This window comes from Molothrus ater, chromosome 13, assembly GCF_012460135.2.
Source record: "Molothrus ater isolate BHLD 08-10-18 breed brown headed cowbird chromosome 13, BPBGC_Mater_1.1, whole genome shotgun sequence".
NCBI classification, from domain to species: Eukaryota; Metazoa; Chordata; class Aves; order Passeriformes; family Icteridae; genus Molothrus; species Molothrus ater.
In genome coordinates, this window is record NC_050490.2 from 5532638 (window position 1) to 5545562 (window position 12925).

The following is a 12925-nucleotide window of genomic DNA, read 5'->3' on the forward strand; positions in this document are numbered from 1 at the left end:
TTTCACCCCTAAGACAACCCTCTAGGAACGCTGCATATAATTTCCAGCAGCACCAGTTGCTGCACAAATCAATCCCAGTGCTTTGCTGCCCTGTGTCCCACACCTACCTTCGGTGGCAGACGAGCAGGACACAGGGGCACTGCTGGAGCGGACGATGGTTGGGGCTGGGGGCTTGGTGAGGTGCTGCTGCTGCTGGACAGCAGCCTCGGGGCCACCTGCTGAAGGGTTTGCTGGCCCAAAACAGGGAGAGGTCTGGAAAGTGGCAGGAGGCTGGTGACAGTCCACACAGCAGGTTTTCTTCTGCTTCAAAGGCGGCGTGGCACTGCTCTCCTGAGCAGAACTCTGCAGTTCTCGTTCTGAGGGGCTGTAATTCCCTGAGGAACAGTCCAAGGACCGGCCGTGGGCACAGCTCTTTTCCTGTCCTTGAGACCTGTCTGTAGAGGCTGGGCTGTGGGAGCTGTCGCCCTCATCAGGAAAGCCCTCAGAGCGAGTTCTGTGAAACCTGCAGTGAGGGTGGCAATCCAGGGCACTGCAGCTCTGCTCTGCAGCCCCCTTGGGGGTTATGCAGTAGGGAGAAAGATCTGCAGACTGGAGAGATCCTTGAACTTCCAGCGAACAAAGATCTTCAGAGGAGTAGCTACGGTCTGGGATATCAACAGCCTCAGAGACCATCAAAGAGGTGCTCTCCACAGAAACTGCAAAACAAGAGGTTCAGAGAAAAATAAAAACTTCTTGCCCGCCCTCCCAATCTTCTCCCTCCCCATGTTCTTTAGACTGACTTAAACTGAGCAATCTGCAATTTCCTTTATCAATAAGAACTCAAAAGCTCTCAGATGAAGAATGCCAAAGTAAAAAACACTGAAGTAATTTACTTCTTTCTAGTGTCCTTCAGCAAAGACATTTTTGTGCTGTTCTTGATACTGACTTTTGAACTTTAAATAAACAGGCCCTGTACTGTACTCATCTACTTGCATCCCCAGCACCTGTGCTTCAGGCAGGAAGCTTCCTACTCAGGCTCCTGGAAGCCATGGAGGAAATTACTCTTGGAGAAGGAGCGTGAGGGTCAGGAAGCCACCCATGGCTGCTGACAATGAGACACAAGCTGCAAGGAGTGTGCAGCACTCTTGGAGGAGAAACAACAGTTGCCAGATCCACCTCAAAGGGCTTGACTAGAGCTTGCTCTGTCTAGAAAAACTCTCCTCTGCACTTCCAGCCCCAGCCTCTGTGAAAAGGTCCTTCTTGCCATGAATAACCTGAAAGCAATGATTCTTTCACCACTAGGAAGGGCAGAAGAGAAGAGAAAGTGTGCTCAAAGCTCCCACTTCCCTCTCTGAGGAGACAAATGCAAAGCCATGATCACCTTGGGTGCTGAGGTCCGGGGTCGTGTTCCTCTCCCCCAGGCTCGGTTCAGACACTTGCTGAGCAGCACCAGTGACCTAAATGAACATTTGGAATCAAAGAGATCATTAACCTGCAACTCACCAAACCAAGGGAAGTGCTCAGGATCTGCAGGACACACCTCACAATGCTGAGTCACTTTCATGTGAGCTGCTATTCAGACTAAAAGCTATTTAAAGTATTTTCCATCTTTGGGTCAGGAGCAAATGCAAGGCAAAGGCACAAGCTCAATGCAATTTTACATTTTTCCTGAATCTACAAGGTAAACTCATCTTGAATTCACAGGCACTTGGGGCTGCAGGCTCACACTACTAAACTTAATATCTGAGTTGAGTAAAAGCAATCTCTCTTTCTACAGTCTGCTTCTCTCATATCGTGCTTGTTTTTTTGTTCACCACATCATATCACCCAAAAATAGGAGAGAGAAAACCAGAAACCACAAAAGCAAGCACAAGAGCAGTATTTTCCTTTAGTTACTTGTGAGGATGCTACCTGTTAATGTGCTTTGAAGCCCTTTAACATCGTTGCCACCCGGTGCTCTCCAGCCTGGTGGAGATTGCTCCATGGACACAGAATTTATTACCACTCACCTTTTTTCTGAAGGGCTGGATCTAAGAGGGTAACTTCCCTTCACTTTTGAGAATCATGTGAACAAAAAATATAATTATTCCTGCTGGAAAGACTGGATCCATAAATACCTGAAATTTAGGAAATTTTCTTTCTACTGATTTGATTAGACTTAGGATTGGACCTTGTTGCAAATATTGATAGATTTTTAGCAGTTCTTTGGGAATGTGATTATCAAAAAAAAAATGATTCCAATAAGTAGCTGGTAACAAAAAATGAGAAAAAATATTAAAAAAGTTGAAAGGAATGAAACTGATACCATCTTGAGAAGAAAGCATCATATCTACTTCTGTCTGTAGGGCCACAATTAACTAGTAGAGCTTATTATGGTTGGTGACAGTCTAGAAATCAGCATCAGTCACCTCTGTGCAAACCTTTTTGTCAAGCACTTAATCTGTCTGGCCTAAAAAAATTGGATGTGACACAATTAGTCTGAAGCTATTAAGGCAAGAGCTTCCATTTCACATGCCAGTGTAGATTAAAGCACATATATTTGTGCAGAACTTACTGTGCTCACTCTTTGTTTTCTTTCTATCTATCTGATCCAGTGACCAGAAAACTTCTTTTGATACAAATTTTGTTTTTAAAAATTATTTAAAGTTTAGCAAATACAACTCCAAGCAAAGAACAGTACCAGAAATACTTTAACTCAGCAAGAGATGGATAGAGGACTGGGAAGCCAAAGTGAAATCACTCATAGTTTTAAACAATTCCCCTGGAAATTTCATAATGGATCTTTCTTGATTGTAGGAGAGTATCACATCTGTGGTAAAAAGTAAAATGTGGTGTCACTCAAAATCACAGATTGTTCCTGGGACCTGACTGTGGAAGTTCTGGGAACCAACTAGAAAAGTTAGAAATGTTCACAAATGCTCTTTCTTGTTGTAGAAAATTCAGACTGACTACCTTTTGGAAGAAGTGGTGTAGTGTTTTAATGGCATTTGTTTCTTTTTAAAAATCTAAGGATTTTAGGGGCTTTCATAAATTCTTAATCTAGGCACTTCCATAATCACTGACTGGAAAACATCTGTGGAAAATTTGTGCTGAAACATTTATAGACACTCTACATTGTCTCTGAATAATTGCTGAATGTATTTTCTGTGCACTTGGAACTGATTAACCCTCTTGCTTGGGGGAAGGAGAACCAGGGCTGTAATTGTAGCAGGTAACACTGACAGTTTTGAAGCCAGGTCAGAGTTTGGGTTCACACAGGAACAGCACATGGTTTCATGCAGGCTCCTGCACAGCCAAGGGTAACAAAACTTTATTGAATTCCACATCCTCAGACAGTTACTGAGCCATCAATAGAAAAAAAGGAAGAAAACCTGTGCTTTTAACAAGTCTGCAGAGCCTATAGGTTAGAAAACCTTATAAAACACCATCATTGATTCAGTTCACCCAGAATCCTGATCTGTTTGTTCTTACCTTTTCTATATCCCAGTCAATACTTTGCAAGGAAAACACTGAAAACCACTTTTTTTTATAGTCATGAAATGGGAATTCCTAATCAGTACAGATGACAACAGCAATTTTTACATGGATGCAACCACTTAAATTAGCACTGACATTTGTTGCCCATAAAATGCATGAAATACCGAGTCCAATTTGGTACAATTTAATAAAATTCTAAGGACCTCAATCCATTTAAAAACAAATAAAACCTATTGCTTGATGCACAGTAAAAGGTTTTACAATTATGACATTATTACATAATGGTTCCCAGAAGCACTTTTGTAGCTAAATCCCTGACATGATTTCCATTGCCAAGCCTGCCTTTGAGGGATTTATAAATCTCATTATTTCAGTTCCTACTGTACTGTGCTCTATGGGAGCATCTGCAGCATGTAAGGACTCAGGTCTCCATTTTGTTCTTCTTGTAGACCCAAAACTGTCTTAGACAGCTCAGCTGGGACACTAATTGCAAAAAATACAAGAAGGCTTTTGTTGTCAAGAAAAATCTGCATCTGTCACCGTAGGCTTTGGTTCTCACTGCCAGTGAGCTGCAGTGCTGAGAACAGAGCCTGTCACAAGCTCTGAACAGCAACCACCAAGTTCATATGCACTCACTCCTGGTAAGAAACCACATCATTCTACTATCAGAAATGAAGGCACCACTCATCTTCACTAGTGATTAGAACAAACAGCTCTGAGCTCAGGTGGCCAGAGGTGAACAGGCAAGGTGCTGAAACTGACTCCAGATGCCAAAAATTAGCAGTGAATACAACATCTACTTATTAAAGCCAAGCTCTTCTTGCAAGAGCATGACTTTGCAGCTTTAAGTCACATCTTGTTAAGTGATATTTTTGTTCCATGCTGGTGCTATTGTGCTGCTGCATGTGGATGCTCACACCAAGAGTGGTACCAGCTCCAAGAGTGCTCAAAATGATTTTGTGCTTTACTAAAACTAGATACTTAATTAATCCTTACTTAGTACAACATATGAATTCTTATCTCAGATAGGAGCCTTCTCTTTCCCCCCAAACCATGCATGATTTATATCACTTTTAGCCACGTTTTTTATCACTGAAAAATATCGACTTCTCCAAGGCTTGCAGGTTCTACAAGTTACTTCCAAGGAAAAATGATGGAACTTGGATAAAAAATATTCTAGAAGGAGATGGCCTTGAAAACTCCAATTTTGCTGTTCAGCAAGGAACTTCACTCAAAAGCAGTTTATACAGATTCATTTTATTGTAGCCAAACAAATCAAAAGTAATGCAATGTTTGGCCAGTTTGTTGTGTTGGGTGGAGGATATAGCCCAAGGCAAGGATCAGAAGATCTGTCAGAAACTGCTTTGTCAGTCCCAGAAGCTACAAAGATAGGCATATCTTGGGGAAATTTAATTGTATTTTTTTGGAGGTTTAGCATTTCAATTTTTTTTTCCTCAGACACTCATCTTATTAATTATCTTAATAATCTCATGTATAATAGTGAAAATTTGTATCATTTCTTTAGGTTTGTGGTTTCAATTCTGGTTTCCCCCAACATGGAAATAAGTCACTAGGAAATATTTCAATGTTTTATTTTGGGGCAAGGCAAAGTAGTCCCCTCTGTAATGTGGGTGCAATTTGGCAACCTGAACACAGGTATTTCCTCAGTGTGCATTAACAACTGATAAAGCATACCTAGAACATTTGACTCCTGGAGTTTTTACTGAAAGAAATTAGAGCTTCTAAAAGCAATTGTAAGTATTTTCCCTTTGTGACAGCTGATTCAATTACCACAAATCCCTTCAAGGGAATGCTGGGATCAGCTCTGGCTGTACATGCAGATACATTATAATTCCAGTTTCAGCTCAGCCAATACTATACAGTCAGAATAAAGCAAAAAGTGTAATGTAAACATTTGTCTCAAGTACACTGGATCCTTTCTGAAAGCTCAGGCTAAAGTGTCCTGCACTCTCAGGAGTAGCAGTTTCTTGTCACATAACAGCAGAAGCTGATGACTAAAAACTGTAACAATCAGCAGGTTAAGCAATAGAGAACTACTCACTGCTGCTGCATAGGAAGTAAAATTTGTTAGCTAAACCCTTTTAAAGAAAATAGTCTGGAAAATGTTTTTAAAGAATAAAAGTATTTTCTAATGATTGTTCTTTAAAGTTTACCTAGAATTATTTTGCAGCATGAAAATGTGAAGACCACATAAAGAATTTCCTTTGGTTTTCCTCACCTGTCTGGCAGGCATCTCCCCAATCACTGCCTCATAAGGAGGGGGCAGCTCACTTGGATACAGCATTCCTGGGCTATTAATGGTTACTTCATATAAAGCACCAAATGGGGAATGAGGGAAGTCCAAATGGAGACTTCTACAAAAAAAAAAAACAAAAAAAAAACATAAACAAGCAAACAATTAGGAAATGGCATTGATTTATTACCTATACCACAGTGATGTAAAGACTTCTCTGAATTAAAAGCCAATACACTACAAAGAATTACATTCAAGAAATTTATTAGACAAGACATCCAAAATGAAGCCCTGGTTCACAGGGTAGCTTTAACAACTGTTTTTTATTTAGGATGCCAGCCATTTTTACCAGCCTCTTTTGCCATCATAAACATCCTCCACTAGTCCAAATTAATACACATAAATTGCAATAATTTTCTTAAAAATTAAATCTCAGACTCAACTTCAAATGTATAATGTTAACTGTGAAAGGATCACTTACAAAGGGACCTTTGCTCAAAGCTCAGACATTGTTATCCTTGTCTTAGTTAAGGTCAGTCATTCCTCTACTGCAGAAATACTTTAATGCAAATATTTCCAGATGTAGCCTAACAAGTTTGCTAAACACCATATGGAATCTCTCTGGCAAAGAAGAGCCTAATGTAAATGAGGGACATGATTTGGGTTTGTGCTCTTTGAAAGAGCTGCAGGCCCACAGCTCAGAACCCAGTGCTGGTGGGAAGGGAAGGGAAGGGAAGGGAAGGGAAGGGAAGGGAAGGGAAGGGAAGGGAAGGGAAGGGAAGGGAAGGGAAGGGAAGGGAAGGGAAGGGAAGGGAAGGGAAGGGAAGGGAAGGGAAGGGAAGGGAAGGGAAGGGAAGGGAAGGGAAGGGAAGGGAAGGGAAGGGAAGGGAAGGGAAGGGAAGGGAAGGGAAGGGAATCACCTCTGTGCCTCCCCCACGGGCGTGCAGGTGTACTCTGGTGGGTAGTAGGGAGGGGGGGGGATTGGTGGGATGAACTCATCAAAATCCAAGGTTTGGTGCAGGACAGTTCCATGTGGAGTCATGCAGTCAGGATTGGCAGAATGTGGCCTCTGTGGCAGAAACTGGAAATGAACAACAGGTAAAGTTCCTTCAGATGGTAGAAACATCATCACCAATATCAACAATTTTAATAAAAGGTCAATATTAGCAACCCTGACCAATACCAAATTCATTAATACCCAAGCTGAAATTAAAAAGGCACTTCTGGGAGCATAAGAATACTTGTGATCAGTGAGGAGGGTGAGTCAGATTGCCAAAATACAGCACAAGGTTTTACTAAAGACAGAGAGGCTGTGGGCCTCCAAGTCAGTCAGTCTTAGGATGCAGGACACAGACATTTACAATTTAATGGCTTTTCAAGAAATATTTCTACATTGTATATTATTTTATTGTAGCCCCACATAATCAGTTCTATTTTAATAACTGCTAAACTAAAATAAATATTTGCATGTTTTTGTTTCCAATCTGAACTGCCACGCACTTACAGAGAAAAAAAAACCCCAATATCAACCCCCAAAACAACCCCAAATAAATCTACCTTGAAACAGGCTACTACATAGACATTATGTTTTAAATAAAACAACTGGAAATATCCCACCCATTTTTCACTTCCAATGAAGGGGCCATTTATAGCTATTCTTTATTATTCTTGTAAAATGAAATATTCTTAATAGCTGTTTGTGGTTTGGTGATACAGACACTGCACACTTAAATGTGGTATAAAGCTTATAAGCACTGGTATGAAAGTAAGAAAAACATTTATTCCATATGCACATCTCAAAACCCAAAAGAAAATAACTACACTGCACAAAAAAAAGTCATAATATTGAGAACCACATCAACATTTGTGACAGAGAACTGCATCAGCTTCCAGCAGGGCAGGGATCTAAAGAAGCATTCCAGATATCAGGAACACTCAGAAGTGTTCTGGGAAAGGCCTGAACTAATCCAAGATCAAATATGGATCATCCTGAAGATCCCACAACCCACACCTGGCTCTATTTGGTCCCCATGGATCAAAGGGGTACTAAAAGACAATCCAAAACCACAGAACTTTTTCTTTTCCAGGCAAGCTTCTGCTCTCATGTCACTTTTCTTGGATCAGTAGATGACTTGATCTTTAGCTCCTACCTTGTAAAACAAGCCTGCTAAGAAACTCTGCTGAGGGCACATTTCTTTTTTGGGCTGGAACAAGACCACCTATGTTTTTGTACTGTAGGCTCATTACATTATTGTTTGTTTAAATCCATGATTAAGATTTGGGAAGCAGTAAAATAAAAGGGAAAATGTTTATGCTTAGGAGATCCAGCAAATAGAAAGTAAATTACCTTCATTTTTAATACCACACTTCTATATTTATCACTTTTTGAAATTTAACTTGGTGTAGTTCTGCTGAATTTACATTACCACAGAAATGATACTGGTCTTTGCGCTTTAAAGCTTGAGTTACATCTTAGTTTTATTAAACTCCCTCTATGTTTGTTGTTTGAAAGGTCAGAGCTGTAATAATACAGCACAGCAGAGGGTCAGGAGGACCAGTACCACCTCTTTGTGAGAATGAAGTATTAGCTGCTTGCTGCTCAGCTCTCCAGAGATATTTCCACACATAACTATTAATAAAGAACCTCCTCTGCAGAACTGTAATTTCCTTACATCCTACAGCCAAGCAAGGACTTTCAGCCATTGTGTTCTGCTCATGTACAGCAGAGAAACAGAGACATGGCATCAGTTTGATTTACTCTTCATTATGTGAAATGTCTGAAGCTCATTCATCCTCCATGTGAGGTGGGATGCTGCTATCCCAGGTACTATCAGACATTTCTCTATTTGGCTTACAGGAAAAAAACCCAAAACCCACAACTTGCTTGCAGTCATTTGGTCTAAACTCATCTGATCTTTCAACAGCCACTTCCCAAAGTGTAACATAACATTAATACCAACCATTAAACTCCAAACTTCTGCCCTAAGCAATCATTGGTCTGTTACCATCTCAAATACATGGAAGAATCTTTTAGGAAAAAAGGAAGCAAGACAAACATCAACATAATTACCTAAAACCTGTAAACATTTATCATAATGAACACAAATATCCAAGTATGCTGGGTCATATTTTGTACAATATTTGACTCCACCAAACTCAGGACTGCCCTCATCTTCCTAAAACAGTTGATAGTTGGGGTCATTTTTACAGTCTGGAAAAAAAACCACTTTAATTTACAACTTCCTTGACCTTTTCCCAGACTGTTTCCATACTGCCATGGACCCCAAGCTTTGGTTTGCACCAGAGAATTTGCAGCTCTGTTCCCTCAGTCCTGGAGCTCCCTGGAGCTGGATGCACTCAGCCTCACACTGGGAGTGATCCCCTCACCCCTGTCAGAACAGGGCAGTTAAACACAGGGCACTTGCAGAGCAGGGAACCATCAGCACACACTGTGGGGCATGACAGAAGGGAGAGGTTTTACACAGGGCAGAAGGGGCTGTGGCTCCAGGAGGAAAAGATCTGATGCTTGGATGCAGCTCAGTTGAACAGCAGAATTGCCTGCATCCCTTTCAAGGTCTGGCAATAACAAACCATGGACACGAACTGTGACCAACACTTGACAACGAGCAGCAGGATGGACATGGAAATACACATTTTGGGGGTGTTTATAAACAACACTTTACCTGTGTGATATCATCCTGCTGGGAGGCACAGAAATTAAAGTGAAAAAGGCTGTAAGAGGGAAACTAGCAGGAAATGAAACAATAGCAAATATAAGGGATTACCACAAAGAACAGATATCCTTGAGAAAACAATTGAAAGCTAGTAAGTGGGAATTAAGTCATATTTTATTCCACACTACTTGTCTACTGATCTCTGCTAGCCTGCAAAAGTTTATTCTTTCTACAGGAAAATGTATTTTAAATATCTTCAAGAGTTAGTCTCAAATAGTGAAGTCTGGCAGGGTTTCAGCAAAGGCTTAATACAAATTTCATAGGTTAAAAAAAGACAGTAATAAAATGCAAAGAGCTGAGAAAGCTGCAGAAACACTGACAAATACTTTCAGACAGAAACACATATTTCTGGTATTAGAAGACAGCTGTTATCAAAAAATCAGTCTCAAGATACTGATGGGAAACGGGACAGGCAACAACAAGAACTGCCAAGCAGAAAATGGGGGTGGCTGTTCAGTGACCAGGATAAACAGGATCAAGCTGCACTCAATATCATGTCAAAAACTGCAGCTCACACCATGGAACAGCTCACACAGTGGGACTCCCAGCCAGCCTTGGGATCAAACTAATGGCCACTGCAGAAGCAATGGAGAGAAAATGGTTGCAGACAAAGATAAACAGCATACAGCATCTCTGTTAAATGCTAAATACCCAACTGCATTAAAAGCTCAGCAAAAATTTACAGCTATCAACAGATACTTCAAACATATTTACTAGAAAGAAAGAGAAAGCCCACAGCTGTGGAAATCCAGAAGACTCAACCATTTCTATTACCCTCCTAGAGCTGTTGGATGCTGGGAGCTTTCAGAAATTTAACAGGCAACGAAATACAGATCTGGAATTCATGGTCTTCTAGGAAACAGCTGACCTTATGTTTGAAGCTTGGCATTCAGACTATTACACTCACACAGAGAGGTATTTTCTCATCCTTGGCCTTTAGTGTGTTTGAAACGTGTCTGATACTGGATGGGCATTACACAGCCCAGTGCTTGTGCTAAAGGCATGTGGAACACAGAGCACACACTGACCACAGAACTCAGTGTTTTCACTGGGCACATCTGATTTGGACAGAGTGGAACAGCCTGATTTAAACAGCCCGCATAGTGAGCACCACTTATTGTTTTAATTTTGTCTGCAGCTATGAGGGAAGAGTAAAACATGCTCTCTGCCTGGTTGCAGCAGGGTAAACAAGAAAGCTGTAAAATGCTGTAAACCCACTGCTTGGACCTGCATTCAATACAGAAGTTTGCCATGGCAGCAGCAGCAAGTTGTTAGGAAGCAGGGAATTAGAAGCACAAGTGCTAGAAGTACCCCACTTCCAGAAGAGGGAAGAGTTTTTGAAAATGCAGTTATGCTCAAGGGTCCATTGCCACAGCACTGAGAATTCCACACAGCCAACAATGGGGCTGGACACCAGCAACCTCCTCTGCCAGCTCCCAGCCTGCAGCCAGACACATCAGCTATCCCTGCCCAGTGAAGAGTAACACATCTCTCAGTGTTAGAATTTTCCAGGTGGAATAAACACCATTACATAGATATGTGTAAAATTATAAAACTCCCTCTCTTTTTGTCAGACCAAATTTCCAGCTCTTCACTGAAGGGCTGTCTGTAAGCTGGTCACTGAAGTGATCAGAAGGTATTATTCATGTTCTGGATATTCTGAGCACACTGAGGTAAAAGCTGATAGAGGAGACCCAGTTAAGGAGCTGAAGAAACAGCAGGTAAGACCTGTCAATATAATTCTCTATTGAAAGAGTTCCTCATGTGATACCATGTGGTCCATCCTTCTGCCCAAGGCATGTCAGACTAACAGCTCAGCACCAGGACTCCAGCTGTGGGACCTGCCCACTGAACATCAGCAGAGACTTTCTGTGCTCTGCACATCCTGCTCAGCACCACTGAGCCCATGGAAATGCCACTGCTGGGAGCCACTGCTCAGCAATTACAGCTTATCTCAACCACAAGTGCCTTATATCAGTATGTGCCTCGTGCTCTAAGGGAAACTTATCTGAGTTTTTCCTGTATCTGCAGGTAATTACCACTGTCTTCCATATCACATTTATTACATGCACTGTATAACTCTGAAATCAGTCCTTTGGAGACTCCAGAGTTCATTATTCTCATTTCAGTAATTTATAAAAATCTGCTGATTTTTGAGAATGGGAAATAAAAATTTCTAATTGCATATAATTAAATACTGGCACGTTATCCTGAGTGAAAGCTCTGTGCAATACACTCGGGTCTATAATTCTGTCTTCAATTAGCTGTCCTCCTGGACAGGTTGCTGTTTTCCTTTTCTAAAACACTGGAATTAGTATCTGCTGAAGGGAAATGTAGACTCTAATTGTCTACAAGAACAGAAGGATCCTGGTTGACTCTTATAATTTGTCCCTGATCTTAAAGGGAAATTATGAGACAGAAAATATTTTGATATGGAAAACACATTCAGATTTTTCTGCTCAGTTGTTTCCAGTTGCTGTTCCTACAACCATCACAGGAGCCTCATGGGTATTTGCTCTGTGATACCTTTTTTGAAGTACTTACCATATTTTAGTCTTAAATATGAAATATTCTTATTCTACCAATAAAGTGTTTGATGAAAAATCGTACATTTGTTAAAAATGTCAAAAGATTTCCTGACCTAAGGTGTGCATTTATGGTGGGTGTGAGGGGAGTATTTATGCAACCATATTTACATTTAGGATTTTTCTATGGATGTACATCATTCCCAATGCATGTTTCTAAAGGGAATGTCATCTGGGTTTTACACTACCTTAAGTGAACTTTGTGCCCAAAAAAGGATTATTTAAGTTTTGATGTCATTAGATTAAATTTAAAATGATATGTAATAATGTAATTATTATCAATAATCTCAATTCTCACTTAAGCTTCACTCTGAAGGGTTTTTATTACTATTTCCCCAGAATATGAGGGTCAAACAATGCCAGCAAAATATTACCCTCATACAGAGATGCTTTCTGTGAGGTGTTTGAGTAGAAATATTAACTACAGCCTATTAAGATAATGACATGCTGAATTATCACTAGGACTGATGAAAATAGTAATTAAACATTACAGCTTGCATGTGTCATCATTACCTTATTTTCTTTACAAAATAACAGATGGTTTTAGGTATCACACAACATGAACAGATATTAACAGTGATGGTGATAAAATCAGAACACATTCAATGGTATCAGTGCCAGCACTTCAAGGATAAGAAGTGTATAAACATATCAGGAGTGGAAGAAGAACTGGAATAGGTGTAATTCATGCTTCAGCCTGGCCACAGTGGCTGTAATATTTTGTATTTCTTACTTTAATCCAGGCAGCTACCTTTTGAAGAAAACAGGGTGCATTTTCACAGTAGCCATTCATCAGACAAGATGCAAACTGAAACTGCCTCAGGCAACAAATGAAATATCATGGAAGTGACAGTTTGGTTATTAAGAGCGGTTTCTTCACATTACAGAGCCTCAAT

At 40.6% G+C, this 12925-nt stretch overlaps 1 protein-coding gene across 5 annotated transcripts in view; it reads right to left on the bottom strand.

Moving 5' to 3' along the window:
- The window catches only part of ENTREP2 (endosomal transmembrane epsin interactor 2), a 91152-nt gene that overhangs the window by 8194 nt on the left and 70033 nt on the right, over positions 1-12925 (bottom strand). For 2 of the 5 annotated variants that reach the window (XM_036389574.2, XM_036389572.2), the window contains 4 exons: positions 6631-6791; positions 5696-5831; positions 1361-1436; positions 108-695 (listed from right to left, as the gene is read on the bottom strand). In XM_036389574.2, coding sequence (XP_036245467.1) covers positions 108-695; positions 1361-1436; positions 5696-5831; positions 6631-6791 — 961 coding nt within the window. Of the gene's footprint in view, positions 1-107; positions 696-1360; positions 1437-5695; positions 5832-6630; positions 6792-9393; positions 9457-12925 lie in introns of all 5 variants that reach the window. The other 3 variants (XM_036389569.2, XM_036389571.2, XM_036389570.2) reach the window with 3 other exon arrangements.